Here is a 22,054-nt window from a genome sequence, read left to right on the forward strand (position 1 = left end):
TTATAACCAGTCTATACCGCACAATCATTCTTTTTTTCACTTATGGTATAGTATTCAATAGATTACATGAGATATTCAGCACTTTACTTTAAAATAGACTTTGTGTTAGATAATTTTGCCCAGTTGCAAGCTAATGTCAGTGTTCTGAGCACATTTAAGGTAGGCTAGGCTAAGCTATGATGTTCACTATTAAATACATTTTCCACTTATAAGTTTATAGAGAGATAATATCATCATAAATCTCTATATAAGTATTTGGCCTATTTGACTTCCTACAGTATTCAATGATCAGGTTATTGATGCTGAGCTAAAAAATCAATTAAAAGATAGGAGGAAAATATCTTTTTAACTGTTTCCATCCCTTCCTCTTTACCAAACATGTAATGAATGATAGTCTCTAAATTGAATATTCATGAGTGGAAACTAAAAAATTAAATTAAATAATTAATCTATGCACTGAATAGATATTTGATGAATGACCTGCATAAGCATGTGCCTTTGGATTGGTTCCATAAATTACAGTACTTTAGGCCTCTCTTTTAGTCCTTTCTGATAGACAGTTCTTCCTCCTCATCCTTTCTTTTTTTTAAGACTTTTATTTATTTATTCATGAGAGACAAAGAGAGGCAGAGACATAGGCAGAGGGAGAAGCAGGCTCCCTGTAGGGACCCTGATGTGGGACTTGATCCCAGGGCCACAGGATCATGACCTGAGCCAAGGGGTGGGTGAGCCAAGTACTGAGCCACCCAGGTGCCCCTTCCTTATCCCTAAATCATTAGTATGAGACTATCTCTCTCATCCTTATAACACAGACTATTACAGTGCTAAGAAAAAAGGTGGGTCAAATTGATACTATCCTTGAAGATTTTGTAGTCTGAAGAAAAAGAAACCTATATTCTAAAGTACAGTCGAATACATTTCATTTCCTGTCAGTGGATGGTTCAAATTGTAGCCACTGAAATCTAATGGAAAGAAATGCCATTTTAGCTATGCTTCAAATTGGAAATGTTGATATTCTGTAATTTTTGCAAAAAAAAAAAAAGAAGCACATGATTTGCCTCATATACGGAGTAAGTTAGCTTGGATCCTTTCCAACAAAATTAACAAGGAATTGATATATTAATAACTTTAAGACATGTTCTCAACAGTTAGTAAAAGGAAAAAAAATCAAAGAAAAAAATGACCACATAATTATTTTATGTGTAGCCATGTAGCCACCTATCTTTGAATATGTCAGAAGAAATCCAGCTTCAAAGAGCACTTTCATAAATGAATTGTTTGTATAATGGTACCTTCCAAAGGTGATTTTAATGGTTTCCTGCTTGCGAACATAATTTTTAAAATAACAACAACAAAAAGAGCATGTGCATTTTTCTGTAGGTGCCTTGCCTTTTCTCAACTTGTATCTCAACAAGATGAAAGGTAGTTTGGGTCCCAAACAATTTGGGCTTGGTGAATCAGCTCGGAGAGCAATGTAAATAGTAAGAAAGAAAAAACAAAGCTTTTACCAAAACAAGCTTGTTTTCTATTTCTTCAAAGGTCTGTATTGTACATTTGCTTATTTCCTGATAGGTTTCCTGGAGTATTATAATTTTTGATATTACAACCTTCAAAAATTCAGGTGTTTCTTCCCAGGCTTTGTTGCATAGCCCTATGTAGTTTTTTTAATATTTATAATATAAAACCATTAGTAGTCAATGTACTTATTAAAAACTTCTTGTCCTTAATTCCTTTAAGAAATGAAGCAGAAATATAAAGGAAAGTAGACGTTAGAGAATTTAGCAATTGGAACAGTTGATTGATTAGGAGCTCAAGTAAGTTAATTGGATAAAATGCAAGAGAAAACCAATTATCTGATATCTCTCTGACCTTTATCACTGGATAAATTAGAAGACTGTCATAAAAAGATCTGGAGAAATAAAAATTATTGATTCTTATTGAGTCATCTTAATTTCTCCTTTCTGAGATCATCTATTGAGTCAGCAGCTGTTTAACTTTGTAACAAAATATTTCTAAATGCATTTATAAAATAAAAATTTTAAAATAATAAAATATTAACATTTTACAAAATATATTTAAAATACAATGGATAAAATACGTAAACATTAAAATGCATAGAAGGTATAGGTATGTAATTCCAATGTATCCAAATCATCTAAGATATGCAGTTTTAAGAATTTTTATTTGAATTTGAAAAGGAAAATAAAATGACAGCATTAATTTTCCCACCGGTTAGCCCCCATTCGTTTGCAGGCCTTTTAGAATAGTCAGTTTATCTGATATGAGACAAAATTCTCCCAGCAACTGCTACTGCATTCCCTTGACTAATGATTAGAAGATCAATGGGCTTATATATATATGGGTCTATGTGTAAAAGTACGCATCAGTGAGTACAAATAAATAAAAAGATCATACCAGATTTGGGGTAGGTTGAGATCAGAAGGTCATCAGGTCGAGCCTCAAATGACTCCACCTGGGACCACTCCTCAGCAATGCTCCAGAAGAGGGGGACACCCTGAACATCCACTAACTCCCTCCGGTAGATATCCGGCTTCTCGTCCATTTTTCAGAAACTAGATTTTAAACAAAGGGAAGCATGTTAAGAAGTCTTTGTTTTAATAACATTAATAAAAGTAAAAATAAATTGGGGCTCCTGGGTGGCTCAGGTAGTTAAGCATCTGCTTTAGGCTCAGGTCATGATCCCAGGGTCCTGGGATAGAGCTCTAAGGCTCCCTGCTGAGCGGGGGAGTCTGTTTCTCCCATTCCCTCTGTCACTCCCCACCCCTGTTCCTGCTGTCTCTCTCTTTCTTCTCTCTTCTCTCAAATAAATAAATATCTATTAAAAGATAGATATTTTATTAAATAAATTAGTTTTATTATTATAGATCCAACAGCACTAGATCACATTCCTGGGCATTAAGAAAGAGTGGAAGAAGGAAGAGTCTCAAAATTAATAAGATCTCACAGGATTTATTTCATATATGCTGTTTACATGTTAAATATCATCAGCACTTTCCATTGGTCTATTGAATTATACACATCATTTCCTCAGGCAAAGATTGCTGGGATAGATAATAAAAGCATTGGACTTTGGAGTAAGAGGAGTGTAACCAACGTGCTGCCCGTTCATTGCAGGGGGGATTTAAACAAGCCCCATAACTGCACTGGGTCTTCTTAACTGAAAACTGAAGAGTAGCTTAACACACAGTACTTCCTTCCTTTAAGTTACTAGCTGTGACAGGTAAATTATTCTATCTAAATTATATGTAACAGACCACAAGGAGGAGACCACAGAGGAAGGGTGGGAAAGAGGAACTGACACAAAGGCTGGGTAAAAGAAACAAACTGGAGGTAGGTAAAGTATAGGAGATAGAGTGCTCTGATGAACTTTAACACTGGTGACATGTCATTTCCTATTCTGAGCATTGCTCTAATGAAGATACTTTCATATCTCTTTAGCTCTCATTATAAGAAATGGAAGAGCTTGGATATATATCCTAAGTCCTACTTCAAAAGATGTTGTTTTCCCAATTTCACAGGAACCGAAGCAGTTATTCTGCTTTCTCTGTAGTTCTAGAAAAACAGAGACTATCCAAGAAGCTCAGGTTTATGAGGCTTCATGAGGCCCACCAGCACTTGCTGAACCTCTCTTCACAGATTAAAATCAGAAGTCTCTGGAGTCAGTGGCCACGATTTAACCTGCACCTTTTCTGATATGCGATTTCTTACCTTTATTTCTTTTCAAGTCTTCCAACTCCACCCCTATCCTGCCTCATGCAAAATACTTTTTATTTTAAAAAGTTACAAAGGTACAGGATACAAAAACAATATACAAAAATATTTTGTGTTCTATACACTAACAAACTATCAGGAAAATTAATTAAGAGGACAACCCATTTATAATTGCATCAAAAATAATACCTCAGAATAAATTTAACAAAGAGGTAAAAAGAACTGTACACTGAAAACTATACGACATTAATGAAATAAATTGAAGAAGACACAAATAAATGGAAAGATATTCTGTGTTCACAGATTGTAAAAATTAATATTGTTAAAATGTCCATACTACCCAGACTAATCCCAGCTATATTCTTCACTATGTCAAAATGTATCATAGAACAAAAGAGGAAATGTGCAAGTCCTTGCTTGGCTAGCTACCAACTTTTTGTTTTCTAGAACAAAGTGTTGCTGCTATTGATTTTGTTATTTGTTCTGCTTTGTTTTTCATTACACTTGTACGTACTAACATAAAGGACAATGTTGTGAAGGCAAAAATAACTAATTCAAAAATACTTATTGAATATCTGGCAGACACTGTGCACTGCGGAATCTAATGAATATTAAAACTTGTGGCTATCTTCATGGTCCTTAGAAGTGAGGGGAAAAGATAGATACTGACCAAACAATCATACCAACAAGTTGAAATTTTCATTGGTGGTAAGTGCTATGAAGCAGAGATATATCTATAAATAGAAGGAACTTGACAGAGTTAAGCTGCTTAGAAATGTTTGCCCCGGGAAATAAGGGAGAATTAATCTGGAGAAGAGGCGAACTTTCCAGCCAGGAAAAAAGCACAGGCAATCACCTTAAGCTGACAAAGAAAAATAAGGCCTATGAGCATGGAGTGCTGATGAGGAGTGTGTAAATACTTTGCCAAATTATGTGGTAAGAAACTAGAGACTTCAGGATTTTTTTTCTGTGTAATTAAGCGTGTCTGAGATATAGTAGGTTTCTGGCTCTTCTCCACCCAAACAAGAGAGTCCACTGACCTGCCACCATGCATAATTTTAACAATAGTTTTGTCCTAATATGAGAGGGTAATAATATATTAGTGGTTCTGGGATGTTCCTGAGCATCACTGGGAAGGAGTATATATTTAAATATTATTATTATTTTGCTTTTACCAAAAGTCTTGGGATTTATAAATACCACAGAGTTCCAATACAATAGGTAATAAATTTTAAGTTGATCTTGGGTTTGCCAGGCCTCAAAAGTAAATTTATGACAGCACTGGGTTATGATTTGATGGTATTGGTACTACCATATTTCCTGTTAATATTTGTTACTTTTGGGATCCCTGGATGGCTCAGCGGTTTAGCTCCTGCCTTCAGCCCAGGGCGTGATCCTGGACACCCGGGATCGAGTCCCACATCAGGCTCCCTGCATGGAGCCTGCTTCACTCTCTGCCTGTCTCTCTGCCTCTCTCTTTCTCTGTGTCTCTCATGAATAAATAAATAAAATCTTTTTAAAAATTGTTACTTTTCAAGGGTATCTGCCTGTAAAAAGAAAGCATAAGAAATATAAGAAACAAAGTTTTAAAAGTTCATGGTTAAACATTGCCCCCTCCCCCCAGCTGATAAATAACATTCTTTTTCAAAAATAGTATTTGCTGGGAAGTCCTGGGTACCAAACACTGTTGCCAGGCAAGACTGTGGCAGAGAAAATGCCATGTATTCACAACACCTTTATCGCTTTGTAAGCCAAGAGAGCTCTTCTCTAAGTGCTGGGTGGGAGGCTATGCAAAACATGAATCATTTAATAAATTAGATCTTAAAATTTATTCCATTGAATTTTGTTTCTTAACAGATTTGGGAGCCAAAGTGAATGACATTCAGGGACAAGAAACACAGGTATAACATCCAAAAGCCCTTTTGAGTTCACTGTTTTTCTTGCCCTTGCCCTTTCAGAGGGCTATTGGTAAGTCCTCTTGGTTTCAGCTCTGTTCTTGCATTCAAGCTATTGATCTAATTGTCTTTCCAGTCCAGGGTTAGTAAGTCAGTCTAGACTCACAGGAGGCTTTAATGGAGCACGTCCCTAGCCCTTGATTCAGTCCATAAGTCCATGTTGGAATCTCTTCCCCAGTTCCAGAATAAAGTCCTTATTTACTGGAGCTTACTGGTTTGGTCCTTTCCCCATTTCCTGCCCAAAGTCTCCCTGAATGGAGTCTGCTGGTTCAGTCCACATTCGGGATTGCTGATGTAGTGCATGGGGACTTCTCTTGGCCAGTCCACAATGACACGTTTTGATTACCGCAGGTGTGTTAAGGTGCACAAGTTTGTTTGTCTTGTTTTGTGTAAATAAAGGCTTTGCTAGAGGGATTTTGGAGACCAAAAAGATATAAAAATTAGTGGGCACAGGTTGAAGTAGAAGCCAGTGAAATGTAATTTTTTTTCTCGTTAAAAAAAATAAATTCAATTAATTAACATATAGTGTATTATTGGTTTCATAGGTAGAGTTCAGTGATTCATCAAGCTTATATAATACCCAGTGCTCATTATATCACATGCCCTCCTTAATGTCCATCACCCAGTCACGACATCTCCCTACCCCCTGCTCCTCCAGCAACCCTCAGTTTGTTTCCTATGATTAAGAGTCTTTCATGGTGTGTCTCCCTCTCTGATTTAATCTTTTTTTTTTCCTCTTTCGCTATGATCCTCTGTTTTGTTTCTTAAATTTCACATGAGTGGGATCATATGATAGCTGTCTTTCTCTGACTTATTGCGCTTAGCATAATACCTTCTAGTTCCATCCATGTTGTTGCAAATGGCAAGATTTCTTTTTTTTGATGGCTGAGTAGTATTCCATTGTATGTAAGTCTTCTTTATCCATTCATCTGTCAATGGACATCTCAGCTCTTTCCGTAGTTTGGCTATTGTGGACATTGCTGCTATAAACATTAGGTTGCAAGTGCTCAAGTAGTTGTAATTACTGGGTTGTAGGGTAGCTTTTTTTTTTTTTTTAACTTTTTGAGGAATCCTCATATTGTTTTCTGGAGTGGCTGTACCAGCTTGCATTCCCACCAGCAGTGTGAGAGGGTTCCCCTTTCTCCACATCCTTGCCAACATCTGTCGTTTCCTGACTTGTTAACTGTAGCCATTTTTACTGGTGTGAGGTGGTATCTCATTGTGGTTTTGATTTGTACTACCCTGCTGCCAAATGATGTGAAGCATTTTTTCATGCTTGTTGGCCATTTGTATGTCTTCTTTGGAGAAATATCTGCTCATGTTTTCTGCCCATTTCTTGACTGGATTATTTGGTTTTGAGTGTTGAGTTTCTTAAGTTTTTTTTTTTTTTTCAAGTTTTTATTTAAATTCTAGTTAGCTAACATATACTGTAATATTGGTTTCAGGAGTATAATTTAGTGATTCATCACTTACACAAAACACTCAGCACTAGGGGTACCTGGGTAGCTCAGTCAGTTAATCAGCTGCCTTTGACTCAGGTCATAATCCCAGGGTCCTGCATGTAGCCCCATGTCAGGCTCCCTGCTTCTCCCCCTCCCTTGGTGGCTCCCCTTGCTTGTGCTTTCTCTCTCTCTCCCTCTCATTCTCTGTCAAATAAATAAATAAAATCTTAAAAAAAACCCGCCAGTGCTCATCATAATAAGTGCCCTACTTAATACTCATCACCCATTTAGCCCATCCCCTTGCCCATCTCCCCTCCCCATCAACCCTCAGTTTGTTCTCTATAGTTAAGAGTTTCTTATAATCTGTTTCCCCTCTCTTTTCCCCCCTTCCTCTATGTTCATCTGTTTTGTTTCTTAAATTCCACATGTGAGTGAAATCATATGGCATTTGTCTTTCTCTGACTTATTTCTCTTTGAATCAATTCTTCCTAATCTCTGTAGTGTTCAGTAGAGATTGCAAAGTAAAATATCACATTGACCTTTCCTTTTCAAATCCAAACCCATTGTTCATTGAACTTTTCTATCTCAGGGTTAGCTATGATGTTCTTGCTTGTCTCATTTGCATAACTATGCTTGGCTTTCTGCCTGCCCAGATCTTGCAGGTTGTTGATTTTGTTTTGTTTTGTTTTTTGCTATTTTGTAAGTGACTCTGGTTTTTGAGAAGATGATATTATTTGCACCGTCTTTACGGACCCATCTTACACCTGAGAGGCGTTATTCAATATTGTCAGAAATATTTAAAATTAAAAATATATATGCAGAGGGAAAGAAGCAAATTGAGGATAATATGATATATAGATCAACCTAAAATGTCAGTTAAGTCACTACTCTATTCTTTCTGGAATTGAGAAAAAACTATACTCCTCTTACAATCCTTTTGCAAAACAAAAGTTAGCTCTAGAAGCAATTCTTTTCAGCAGCATTTATATCTGCTTACTTTTCTAAAATCCTTTTGGTAAGCTCAAACTTTAAAGTTGAGCTAAATTAAATAAGTTAAGTTAAATTAATACCTAGATAATTTCCAAATATGACAAAATACTAAAACATTAATTACTGAACCTAGGTATATCTACTTTTGGCTTCTTATTGCAGAGAAACTAAAAGATATTTGGATGTGTTAATACTACATTGGGAAACTGAAAAAGGCATATGCTTTTAGCAATTATGAAGTATATTCATAAATTTGCCAATCTAAAGAATTTTGGTATAGCAAACAGTTCACAATTGCTTATTTCTTAGTTTTCACTAGAAATTATGGTTTTTAAGGGTTAAAATTTCTAATTAATATATATAATTAAAGCTACTAGAAATAAGAAACATGTTTCTTTTTGCCAGTAAAATATGATGTATTTTTAGTAAGATAAGGTTTGAGAAAAGAAATGCATTTTTTTGTTGTTGAGGGAAAAGAAAGTAATTTCATCCTAAAGCAAGGCTGGTTGTTTAAAGAGAAAACAAAGGAAAAAATCATAATGTTAAAAAAAAAAAAGTTGTAGAAGGTCTTGGGAAAGAATTTTGAGAGGGAATTTTATTTTATTTTCTTTTATTTTTAAAGATTTCATTTATTTATTCATGAGAGACACAGAGGGAGGTAGAGACATAGGCAGAGGGAGAAGCAGGCTCCCCGCAGGAGCCCAATCCAGGACTCAATCCCAGGACCCAGGATTACGACCTGAGCCAAAGGCAGACACTCAACCACTGAGCTACCCAGGAACCTGAGACGAAATTTTAATATAAATATATAAAGCTAATATAATTATTATATTTCATATATTACAGTTAATATAAATATAATAAGCTAGCTAAGATTAAAATGAATTTATTTAAAAATGAATTTGAATATCAAAAGTAAGCTAGTACAAAATTAAAATTTAGTTTTCTCTGTGCTAATGGACAAAATTTTCTTGTACTTTTGGCCTCCAGTAAAAGTTTATTTATCTTTTAAGTACTGCTTCATAATAATTTGTGATCCTATTTAGGAAAGTGCTATAAAACTTTTTAATAATTTTTTGACAAACTTTTTCTTTTAAGATTTTATTTATTTATTCATGAGAGACACACACAGAGAGAGAGAGAGAGAGAGGCAGAGACACAGGCAGGGGGAGAAGCAGGCTCCATGCAGGGAGCATGGGTCTCCAGGATCACGCCCTGGGCTGCAGGCAGCGCTAAACCACTGAGCTACCCAGAGATCCCCTTTGTTCTGAGCTCTAGACCTATTTATTCAACTGCCATTGCCCATTTTTATCCAAGTGTTCCTCAACTTCTTCAAAATTCAGTAACCACAGTTTATCTCATTAGCCTTGTTCTCCACTAACCAGTTCTCATCCTGGATTCTTTGTGTAACTCATTCATCCCACCATTCACGTAAAAAAACTATTAAGTCATCTTAGATTCTACCTTCTTCTTGAATCTCCTAAATCCAACTGTCTCACAGATCTGATTATTTTTATCTTTCATGTATTCCTGGGAAAAGCATCTTCTTTTTATGAACTAGCTTAGTGGTTTAGACTATAAGGTCTCTAGATACATTTGCCAGATCTGTCATGTACTACCACTGTGACACTGGGCAAATCATAAACCCAAGTTTCAATTTCCTAATCTTAAAACAGAAGTAATGATTTATTTAGTTTATAGAGCTATTGTGATGGTGAAATGAGATGATGGATATAATGTGTATATTGATAAGACATGGGGTATATTTGGTAAGTAGTAGCCATTATTAATATTATCATTATTACAATTGCCTACAAATTTGCCTTGATTTTGTCCTTTTCATCATCCACCCTGTACTGTAGCAATGATCTTAAAACTGGTTTTAGTTTCTTATCTCCAAGCTCAGTTCCTCCTCTCCACATGCCAACTACAAGTGGGAGCTCTAAAACTGGCCCCAAAATCGAAAGGATAGAGTTGAAAGAGCTTTTCCCCGGTTTTCACATCAACCTCTGTGACCCTCTGTTTATCTCTTCCTCTTTTGGACATTAGCCTCTAGCAACAAAGCAATAAAAGAAATATCTCTATCTCTATGTCTATACCTACATCTGTATAGATATCTCCACATCTAGCTATTGCACCTGCATTTTCTGTCTTTGAGCTGATACTCTTGTGTATCTGAAACTCATTCATTTCTCAAAATCTTGCACAAATTTCACATCCTCTGAGAAGACTTCCTCATGACCTAAAGAAAAAATTAATTACTGTCTTTTCTCCATTTCCATATCCTTAATATACTGATACTATTTTACATATTTAGTGTGTTTACAATGTATGTTTCCCTAGTTAGAATTTTAGATTCATTGTCCCAATATTGGAACATATATTTGATTCTGTAATTCTAAAGTTTTCACTTTATTGATGTTAATAAATGTATATTAAAATAAAATGAAGCTTCTGCATTATTCTAGGTAGAATAATCAGAGACTATTTTTTTATCTTACCACTGTAATTTTAATTATTAAGCTAGCACTTTGGATGTGCTGAAAAGTATCAGTAGATCATAAACTCAATCAACAAGAAACTTACATTCTAAATCATTATTCAAAATGCGCACCCATTTACACACATGTACACAGACACACAGCCCTGCTTTTAGTGCGCATATTTTGTTATTTGTTCCTCATAAAAACCTTCTAAATCCTATTATACCCATTTACAAAGGGGAAATTAACACAGAGAAACTTAAGTAACTTGCCCTAGGCACACTGTAAGTGGTGGCAGGACTGGGTTTGAACCCAGATAGTTTGACTGTAGGACCAGTGATCTTAATCACTATTCTATACTACCTTGTAATATAAACACTGAAGACTTAAATTCTAATATAAAATGACATTTAAAAAGTGTCCAATAATGTGGAAGTGGTCACCAGATCTGTAGTACAAATGGTGTGATTTGATTTTGACCATGAGATTTAGCTAATTAAAGATACAGAAGAATATTCTAGGTAGAAAAGAGGAAAAAATAGTATTCCTTTTGGTCAATATCTCACACACACTAAAGTACTTTATAAGTACATAGAGATATTATTTACTAAAATGCATATGAAATGATTTTTAGAAAAACTGAATCATGTTAATGATTTAATAGTTTATCCTCATTTACTCATATATTTTATCTGATTGTATAAAATTTTATTTGGAACCATTTCTAACAGGAGAAATTGTACATTTTTAACTTTGTTTCATGTGTGAAAATTACATAATGAAATGTTTTAATTTATATACACTTTTTTGTAACTTTTGCAATATTTGTGTTTTTAACAATATTTGGTTATTTTAGATAAAGGTGAACTAATTACATGTCTGTATTTTAATATCTCCTAAATCTGATTCAGATTTTGCATGAGTTCAATATTCTAAATTAGCCTTATGACTCCTAAAAAAGCCCAAGTTAAAGTATTTGTGTAAAATATGCAGTCAAATTTAACTTACCTTTAAACTCTCAAGAGCTTTAAATGAGTATCCTAAAGTTAAGAATTAGAGCCAAAAAATCATTAAAAGAATAATACCTTCGAGTTGCATATAACTTACTATGTGAGAGAAATTGAGTTGGTGAGAGCTCAGGATATGTTGAAAGGAGATGGTTGTTTCCCTCAGGTCTCTTTTGTTTACTTCTCTGAAAATGTCCCTTGGAATATAACTTCCTCTGGAAGGTAATTATAAGCCCTTGGAAACTCCTTAATATTCTTCACACTGATAAAAGTCAATTTTAGCCTATCTTAACCTGAACAAAACAATTGACTTTCATGCCCATTACTGAGTTAAAATAATGAAATATTTACCTGAGGATATGATGTGCTTTAATCATAAAAAAATAATATTAAACTCATAATAGTCAATACATTATTCTCCTGGGAAGTGATAATATTTTGATATTCAACAAATTCTTGACCTAAATGGGATAAATTTTATTAACTCCTTTTTAAATGTATAAAAACTCACTATTTTAACAATGGAAACACTATATATGTGAGTCTCTTAATGGTCAAAATGATCACTCCAGTTTGTTTCACCTCTAACATGATACTTCTAAGTAAAATGAACATTCTCTGTTTGCCCAAATATATGCTTTAAGTCACAACAGTAGGAACAAGAAAGGGGGGAGCTATTTAACAGAACACTCCTCTATTACCAACAAATTCTGTTAGGATACTACTAAGTAAAATGATGCTTTGCTTTTATCAAAACTCAAAGTGCACATTTAAAAAAGCTTCTCATTTATAAAATATCAAAAATAATACAGAGTATTCTGCATTTTTCACATGACCCTTGCCGTTTATCTGTGTAATCAATTATCCAATTATGTGCCTTTTGATGGTTGTTTTTAGTTTGTTGCTGTATATGTAGAAATGAGGCCATGTTCTTTTCCCACACATTATATCTTACAAATGATCTTGGTTTATATTATCAAAATAAATGGCTAAAGTAACATGGGTTAACATTAAGGCGTAATGTATGAAGAATATTAAGATTTATGTGCACTTGTAGGCATTATAATTTCCATATTGTTTATTTCCACTCCAACTTAATAATAGCTTTGAAATTCATATCACCATTGGAAATTTCAGAGTTTAAGTAACTTGCCCTATGACACAAAATGTATATTCAGTAAAATCAGATTTCAAATCCTGGGTATTAACACATCTAATGTGTGAAAACACTCAGCTTTGTTGCTGGAAAGGCCACTGTTAGAAAAATCTAGAACTTACCAACAATGTGGCTTTGGGCAAGGGAACAGTTCTGAGCATCCAATTCTTTATCTGACCAGATATTACCCATTTCACAGAATCATTGTCACTGTGTCATTGTCATTATTATAATCTCATAAATGAAACTAACAGGAATTTAAATAAAACTTGAAAAAATCTCATAAATGAAGCAAGTTAATTGTATGAAATGCAACATGCTGTCTGGCATGTATTTCTAATAGTGTTATCATATTATCACCATTTATACCATCAAATTCTCAAAATTCACCCTCTTTTTAAAATTTCAATCCTGATTCAAATCATAAAAACAAACAAACAAACAAAAAAAAAAAAACATTCTCTTTCACCTGGAGAACAATTCTACATACTTGATTCAGTCCCAAAAAAGAGATTAGGAGCCTAAGTTTTTATATTTAATCTGTGCTTTATAATCAGTCTTGAAAAAGTTATTAACCTCAAAAGTGCTTGCTACTTGAGATAATTGCACTTGCCTGTCTCCTCCATCTCATACAGATCTTCCCAAAATAAATGTACTCTATTACTTGATATCCTCAGGCAATTCTTTGTACTTAGGCAGGAAGTACTGGATGCCATTTGCTACCAGGCACTCTTTTATTGCCAGGATCATTTAATGTAAGTATTTGATGGTAAAGAGTTAATTATACTCTTCTCCATTTGGGATCCCCTGGGGCCTAATAAAATCCAGAAAACAGCTCTTCAGTACCATAGTAATGAAAGAGATCAGTGAGGTCATCATCTCAGTCCCTGAAAGCATAAACAACTCTGCTTTATAATAGGGCTGGCTTGTTTGTAAACCTAAGTGAAATATGTGTTAGGAATAGGATAACAAATGTATCTTCCTTAAAAATATAATTGTGTATGTGTGTGCTTGTCTTTGTTTCTTTTTTAAAATTTGATTTTTCTGTCACCTTGGTGCTATATGATTTTACCTGAAAAGTAGGAGTTTTGGATTTCTCCTGCAGAGAAATAGTCAATATCTGCAGAGTTGGTTAGAAAGTTAAGCAAATTTTCCTATTTTTGTAAGATAAAAAATAGGCAAGGGCAGATTGGAGAAAGTAGAGAAAGAAACATTTAAGGAGCACATAAAATGGATTGGAGCCATTTTTCAAAAGGATCTTTCAAGTGTGATTTTGAATAATTTATGTAAATTTTATTTGTCGTATTGTCCTCATCTGTAAAATGGGAATTATTTTATGTCCCATCACATTGGATAGTTGTAAGAATTAAATGAGTAAAGTACTTGAAACATGTCAATATGCTTGACAAAGTAAAGATCAATAAAATATTAACAATAAAAAGTAACTATAATAATAATTTACCTTTTAGTAATATTTGAGATAGATATTATTTACCCTTCTCTTAAGAAAAGGAAACTGAAGCTTAGAGATGTTATGAGCAACTCCTAAAGTCAAACAACATGTACATAGTGACGTAAGGAATCATAACCACAGACAGTAATTTCTCTGACATCAGCCATAGCACCATTTTTCTAGGTATGCCTTCTAAGGCAAGGGAACAAAACAAAAATAAACTATTAGGACTACATCAAAATAAAAAGCTGTTGAACAGCAAAAGAAACCAACAACAACAACAAAAAAACAACCTATTGAATAGGAGAAGATATTTGCGAATGATACATACAATAAGAGGTTAATATCCAAAATATAAAAGGATTTATACAACACAATACCAAACAAAAAACAAAAATCAACCCTAAGCCAGCTGTTTAAAAAATAGGCAGAGGACTTGAATAAACATTTTTCCAAACAGAACATACAGATGCCCAACAGACTCATGAAATGATGCTCAACCTCACTAATCATCAGGCAAATTCAAATCAAAGCCACAATGAGCTATCACTTTACAATACTTAGAATGGCTAAAATCAAAATGACAAGAAACAAGTGTTGGTGAGGATGTGGAGAAAAAGGAATCCATGTACATTGTTGGTGGGAATGTATTATTTGTGCAGCCAGTGCAGAAAAACGTATGGAGTTTCCTCAAAAAATTAAAAATAGAAATACCATATGATCCAATAACTCCAAAATTGGGTATTTTCCCAAAGAAAACAAAAACACCAGTTTGAAAAGCTAAATGCTTATCCTATGTTTATTGTAACATTATCTACAATAGCCAAGATATGGAAACAACTTAAGTGTACATCAATAGACAAATGGATAAAGAGGATGTAGAATATTTCTCAGCCATAAAAAAAAAAAGACGAGATTGTGCCATTTGACACAATATGGATGGACCTAGTGTGTATTATGCTAAGTGAAATAAGTTGGAGAATACCACATGATTCAAATCTAAAATTTAAAAAAAAAAAAGAATAAACAAACAAAAAGCAAATCAGAACTATAAATACAGAGGACAAATTGATGGTTACCAGAAGGGAGGGGGGTGGGGGTGGGCAAAATGGTGAAAGAGTGAAGGAGATATGGACTTCTAGATATGAAATGAATATATCATGGGAATAAAAGGTATAGCATAAGGAATAGGCAATGATATTTTAATCGTGATGTAATAAGACAGATGGTATCTACACTTGTGGTGAACATAGCATAGTGTCTAAACTTGTCAAATCACTGAGTTGTACTCCTGAAATTAACGTAACACTGTATATTATCTATACTCAAAACCAATCATGACCAGTTTCATGGATTCTGAAGACCATCCTGTTCCTTTTTTGTTTTTGTTGTTGTTGTTGGTTTTCAATGAGTAATCAGGGTTTTTTTTCTTTAATTTAATATGAAAGCATTTAAATTTCTGAATTTATCCCTGGTCAGTTTTGGCCAAATCCCAGAGACTTTAATATTTCCAGTTTTTTTTTTATTTACTATATAATTTGTATTTAATTATATGATGATTACTAACCCAATAGAGCATTTTAAGGAAAATGTATTTAATTCAGCTTTAAATTGTTAATTTAGGGATCCCTGGGTGGTGCAGTGGTTTGGCGCCTGCCTTTGGCCCAGGGCGCGATCCTGGAGACCCGGGATCGAATCCCACATCGGGCTCCCGGTGCATGGAGCCTGCTTCTCCCTCTGCCTGTGTCTCTGCCTCTCTCTCTCTCTCTCTCTCTCTGTGACTATCATAAATAAAAATTAAAAAAAAATAAATTATTAATTTAATTTGTTTTATTTTACAATTTTTAATTAGATTCTCTATTTGTTGGTCTAGAGAATGTAAACATCATAAATTGTGTATTTTATATGCAATTGTGATTTCATGTTAATACATGGTCATTTTGCTGTAAGTTGTATTATTTATTGTAGTAGAAGCATAAATGTGTGTGTTTATATATGTATATATATACAAATGAATTCAATATCATATTTTTAAATTTTCAAAATATTTTTAAAATTTAATCTCTCAGATTAATATTGTGTAAGACTTCCCTCTGTACGTTTCTGTCAATTTCTCTCAAAACTTTTAACATCCACAGTATGTGAGTTTTTTTTTTTTTACTTTGAATATATGCTCTCTGAAATATAAAATGGTGATTGTGCTTATTATGTAATATAATATTTATTATCATAGATTCACCTAATACTTGATCTTTTTTGACTAGGGGTTTATCTATCTTATTAATTCTTTCAAAGACCATGCTCCTACCTGGTTTCATTAATCTGTTCTACAGTTCTTTTGGTCTCTATTTCATTGAGTTCTACTCTATTCTTTATTATCTCTCTTCTGCTGTTTGATTTAGGCTTTATTTGCTGTTCTTTCTCCAGTTCCTTTAGGGGTAAGGTTAGCTTGTGTATTTGAGATTTTTCCATTTTTTTGAGGGAGGCTTCTATTGAGATGTATTTCCCTCTTTGAACTGCCTTTGCTGTATCCCAAATATTTTGAACAGTTATGCTTTCATTTTCATTAGTGTCCATGAAACTTTTTAATTCTTTTCTAATTTCTTGGTTGACCTATTCATATTTTAGTAGATGCTCTTTAATCTCCAAGTGTTTGAGTTCCTTCCAAATTTCTTCTTGTGATTGATTCTAGTTTCAAAGCATTGTGGTCTGAAAATATGCAGGGGATAATCCCAATCTTTTGGTATCAGTTAGGATGTGATTTGTGACCCAGTATGTGGTCTATTCTGGAGAAAATTCCATGTGCACTGAAGAAGAATGTGTATTCAGTTGTATTAGGATGGAATGTTCTGTATATATCTGTGAATTCCATTTGGTTCAGTGTGTTATTCAAGGCTCTTGTTTCTTTGGTGATCCTCTGCTTAGAAGATCTGTCCTTTGTGGAGAGTGCTGTGTTGAAGTCTCCTACTATTAGCGTATTATTATCTATGTATCTCTTTACTTTGGTAATCAATTGATTGATATAATTGGCTGATCCCACATTAGGGGCATAAATATTCATAATTGTTAGGTCTCCTTGTTGGATAGGCCTTTTAAGTATGGTTTAGTGTCCCCCTTCATCTCTTTCTACAATCTTTGGTTTAAAATCTAATTTATCCAATATGAGGATTGCTACTTCAATTTTCTTTTGAGGACCATATACATGGTAAAAATTGTTCTTCACTGCCTCATTTTCGGTCTAAAGATGTCCTTAGGTCTAAAATGAATCTCTTGTCGACAGCATATAGATGGATCTTGCTTTTTTATCCAGTCTGATACCCTGTGTCTTTTGATGGGATCATTTAGCCCATTCACATTCAGAGTAACTATTTAAAAAGTTATGAATTTAGTGTCATAGCATTACCTATATAGTCCCTGTTTCTGAGGATTGTTTCCTTGGGTTCCCTCCTTTGCTTACAGGGTCCCCCTTAATATTTCTTGCATAGCTGGTTTGGTGGTCACATATTGTTTCAGTTTCTGTTTATCCTGGAAGCTCTTTATCTCTCCTTCTACTCTAAATGACAGCCTTGCCAGGTAAAGTATTCTTGGCTGCATGAAAGAATATTGGAAATTTTTAACCTAAAAGATAAATCATAAGGAAGAAACCTTGAGATCTCTATATACTATTTTTCCTCAGTCCTGGAGTTTCCAGGGCTGCTTGGTCAGTAAACTTGCTCATCCCTTGTTTTTCCATCTGGCCTTCTCGAGGAGGGGCCTGCTATACTGACTCTCAGGTGTCTGTGCCTGGGTAGAGATATCCCATCTCTTTTTGGGCTCAGTGTGAACTGCTTATCCTGTGAGACCTTTGTTCCCTAGAGGCCACACCTCTCCCAGATGAAATGCGAAAAGAAAAAAATTAAAATGGCGGTGGCCAGATCTCTAGCCCTGGAGCCAAGAGCTCCCCATGTGTACTGAACTGCAGTTTCTCAGTGCACACTGGCTCAGATCCTCCTGGGGGCAGGCGTGGGGGCCCTGATTCATACAAATTGGAGGGCAGCTAACAGTGGGAGAACTTTCATCATCCTGTGCACTCCCTGGTTCTGCCTCTCCTGGAGGGAACAGAGGATAGCACAATTCTGTTTGTTGCCAAGCCCTCGGAGTAGAGAGTGCTCAGCTGTTAGACTATGGACTGTGCATCCGGTACACCTCTTCCAGATGACCTGGGAGGGTTGCTGTGTTCCAGTCCTTTACCAGGACCTAGGACATCATCAGTCCCACAACCTGACCTCGGTTTGCAGTTTATGACACAAGTTGAGCTTTCTTCCTGGCGCCCCTATTCTTACTGTGTCTCTGAGATATTGAGACTTCACTGACCTCCTGTGATTCTTCCCTATTTCCCTACTGAGCACTTTTCAGGCAGGGGAGACTTTCTCAGGAGCAGATTCTAAAGGTCCTGATTATATGCTGCACTTCTTTCCTGCAGCAGCTTATAGAGGCTCTTTACCCTCCTCCCCTACATTTATCTTCTGATATATCCCCTCTGTTTCTCTTCTCCACATTCCTACTTTATCAGAAGTGATCACTTTTCTCTCTGTAGCATTCCAGCTGTTCTCACTTTACATCTCAGGTTGAATTCATTGATGTTCAGGATGGTCTGAAAGTTATCTAGGTAGGTTTGGGGGACCAGAGAAAAGGAGGACCCCCTACTCTTCCACCATCTTGCCTCTTCCCTTACTTCATTGTTTTTGTTTTGACTCCTATCTTATGAGATAATAGCATTGTTATTTTTTTGGCCTCTATTTGTTTTCTGTTTCTAAACTCATCCTTTAAAAATTGATATATGGGGCAGCCTGGGTGGCTAAGCGGTTTAGCACCGCTTTCTGCCCAGGGTGTGATCCTGGAGACCCAGGATCAAGTCCCACGTAGGGTTCCCTGCATGGAGCCTGCTTCTCCCTCTGCCTGTGTCTCTGCCTCTCTCTCTGTGTGTGTGTGTGTGTCTTAAATCAATCAATCAATAAAAATACAAAATAAAAATTGATATATGTGTATGATATATACACATATATATTTATTCTGTCTGAATGTTAAACCAATTCAAGCACTTCTGTTAACAGAAGCATTTCATCATTCTCCTTTAAAATGTTTCCTTCTTCCTTGTCTGTCTACAACTTCCATGAGAAATGTAATTTTTGTAGCAAAACATTCTTTGGAGGCTAGGATACAAAATTCCCAGTCTTTGAGAAATAATGACATTTATACAGGCTGAAAGCATTGATTTCTGCTAACTTGAGAAGACTGGAGTTATATCAAGCCTTAAATCCACATTGCCAAGAGCACAGTTGTCCATAGTGAGCTGGATGAGACCTAAAGAAAATTACCTGGGCAATGTCAGATCCCTTACCAATAAATCTTTTCCAAAACATTGAGTTTCTTTTCTCTAAGGAAGATTAGTGTTTTCTCCACTCCTCCTCCTCCTCCTCTCTAAAGTCTATTCTCAGGATGTGGTACTATGAGATTCGATGAGATGTGTACATTGTGAAGCTTAGTAAAGCTTCAGTCCTTCATAGAAGTAGATGACTTTGTCTTACTTGTGCATCTTAGACTGGAACATATTAGGTTCTGCCTGGACACAGATCCTTGAAAGTATTCTACAAATTTATAAAAGCTTTGGAAAGCTACTTCCTAATGACTTTTTAAATCAATTTCAAACTCTTTCAAGTTTATTTCTATCAAGTTTCAGAACACAAGAGGAAGTTGCTCTTAGATGCAATGAAGAAAGATATAAATTTGCCAACATTCCAAAGAAAACAGAGTCCAATTGTTGTTGAAAAATACCCTCTGCGTACTCTGAGCTATCACAAAATTCTAAGTGAGTCATGCGACCCCAAGTGAACTTTTTTTTAACCACATAAAATGCTTCTTTTTGTCTTTTAGTATATCTGGAAATTTAGGTGTCATATAATATCACAGGCTTCAACTACTTGTCCCCATATTCAGTGGGGGATATAATAAAAGTGAAGTTCAATATGGTTTTATAAATATTGATAACTAAAAATCTACATACCAAAAAGTAAAAATATAATTTTGGCACATTTTCAGAACACTTGGGCTTATAAATGTTCATGCACCTGAGGAAAATATTTCTATCTTTTTAGAAAAATGAAAGTGACTGTAAACATTTATCCACTTAAAAACTTGTATTGACTGGTCACAGGAATTAGCCTAAATAAATTAATCTGACTTACTAGAATTGCTTCAATTTAAAATATTTGGCTTTTTATCTGTTATTAAAATATAATGCTAAATATTCTTATTACTACAATTTAATGATGTAAAATAACTTCTCTACTGATGTGGGATTCTTAGAATATTGCTTTGATAATAAATCAAATAGATATAGAAAAGACCATTCTGAAGTGATTATAGAAGGGCGCATTTAAAAAAAAATAACATATCTCAAATTTTGTTTCAAAACTTTTAAGAGGGGATCTCTGGGTGGCTCAGCAGTTTAGTGTCTGCCTTCAGCCCAGGGCGTGATCTTGGAGTCCCAAGATCGAGTCCCACATCAGGATCTGTGCATGGAGCATACTTCTCCCTCTGCCTGTGTCTCTGCCTCTCTCTCTCTCTCTATATATATATGTGTGTGTCTCTCATGAATAAATAAATAAATCTTTAAAAAAAAAAGAAAGATACCTTTAAGAAAGTAATAAATTTCTAGAAATTGAAGAACACATTACTGTAGTGGTTCTCTAAAGATAAAAAAGATCACATATGTATTGTAGTGAAAAACATGCCACATAATCACATTACTTTTGAAAAAAGAAAATAAGGTAGTTATCAATGGAAAATGCATTTATCTAACATCTATCAATACAATTCTTTGGTAATCTCAAGAAGTAAACCAAAGCTGACTTGTATCTGATTGTATATAGATCTGATCTTCATATTGTTACATAAAGATTTTTAAAGAATTTAACCTAGCAGTGAACCATACAAGAATATTTCTTTGAACTAAACAGAAATACTGAGAAGATGGAAACTAATAAATAACCTTTAAAAATATTTTTAGCTTTATGAAGCTAAAATTAGCAGACTACCTCACGCAATCTTAAATATGAAAAATAATCTTGTGAATTTATGATAGAAAATCTGGAACTAAGAATTTCTGAATATTTCTGTTTTTATAACAAAACATCCACACTAGAATTTTCCATTTCTCATTTTCTAATTTTCAGTTGTTAAATTTAGTTTTATACAAAATATGGGCACTTTAAAGTTGATGAATTACTTACCAGATGCCTGTCTTAAAGAACTAGAGGTCCAGATTTTGTTTCTACAGAAATTGGTTACTGGAAATTTCCCTCTCTATATTGTTCAGTCAGCCAAGATAATCTGTTTTAAGCATTAAGAAGACAAAAGAAGTCTGTAGAGCTGTATGAGATTAATGATTAACTTTACAAAGACTGCTATTGGTTTAAGTGGTAAATGGTTAAGGGAGGCTTTTTGTTGTTACTTGTGGTGGTAGAAAGAAACAAAGAGCCCTTGGATATCTAAGCCTGGCCTCTGGAATTAACTGCTTTTCAATAATTATGTATAGTAAATGAAGCCCTTTACTTTTACTTTTGCTTCTCATTTCAACTGTAAAATCCACACAAAACACAGATGCTGTTTCATGACTCAAGTGCTCTTATTAGAAACCCTCACTTAAAGGTGATTTATCTGTACCTCTAGAACTGCATGGGCAAGTTAGACCAGCAAGAACATGTTCCCTGTATAGGAGCAAAGGGAGAAGGCTGTGAGGCCAAGAAAGTTGTAATATATTCTGTTCTTTAAATGATGCCTGTAATATCCAGAGGC

General features: G+C 34.7%; 1 protein-coding gene across 2 annotated transcripts in view; it reads right to left on the bottom strand.

Moving 5' to 3' along the window:
* LOC121474201 (sulfotransferase 1 family member D1-like) overlaps positions 1 to 21,618 on the bottom strand; it is a 36,017-nt gene extending 14,399 nt beyond the window's left edge. For both annotated transcript variants that reach the window (XM_041727102.1, XM_041727101.1), the window contains exons 1-2: positions 21,490 to 21,618; positions 2,416 to 2,573 (exon numbers count right to left, since the gene is read on the bottom strand). In XM_041727102.1, the coding sequence (XP_041583036.1) occupies positions 2,416 to 2,563 (148 nt within the window). In that variant the 5' untranslated portion in view covers positions 2,564 to 2,573; positions 21,490 to 21,618. The remainder of the gene's footprint in view (positions 1 to 2,415; positions 2,574 to 21,489) is intronic.
* Positions 21,619 to 22,054: the final 436 nt, after the last annotated feature.

The sequence above is a fragment of the Vulpes lagopus genome, chromosome 12 (genome assembly GCF_018345385.1).
Source record: "Vulpes lagopus strain Blue_001 chromosome 12, ASM1834538v1, whole genome shotgun sequence".
NCBI classification, from domain to species: Eukaryota; Metazoa; Chordata; class Mammalia; order Carnivora; family Canidae; genus Vulpes; species Vulpes lagopus.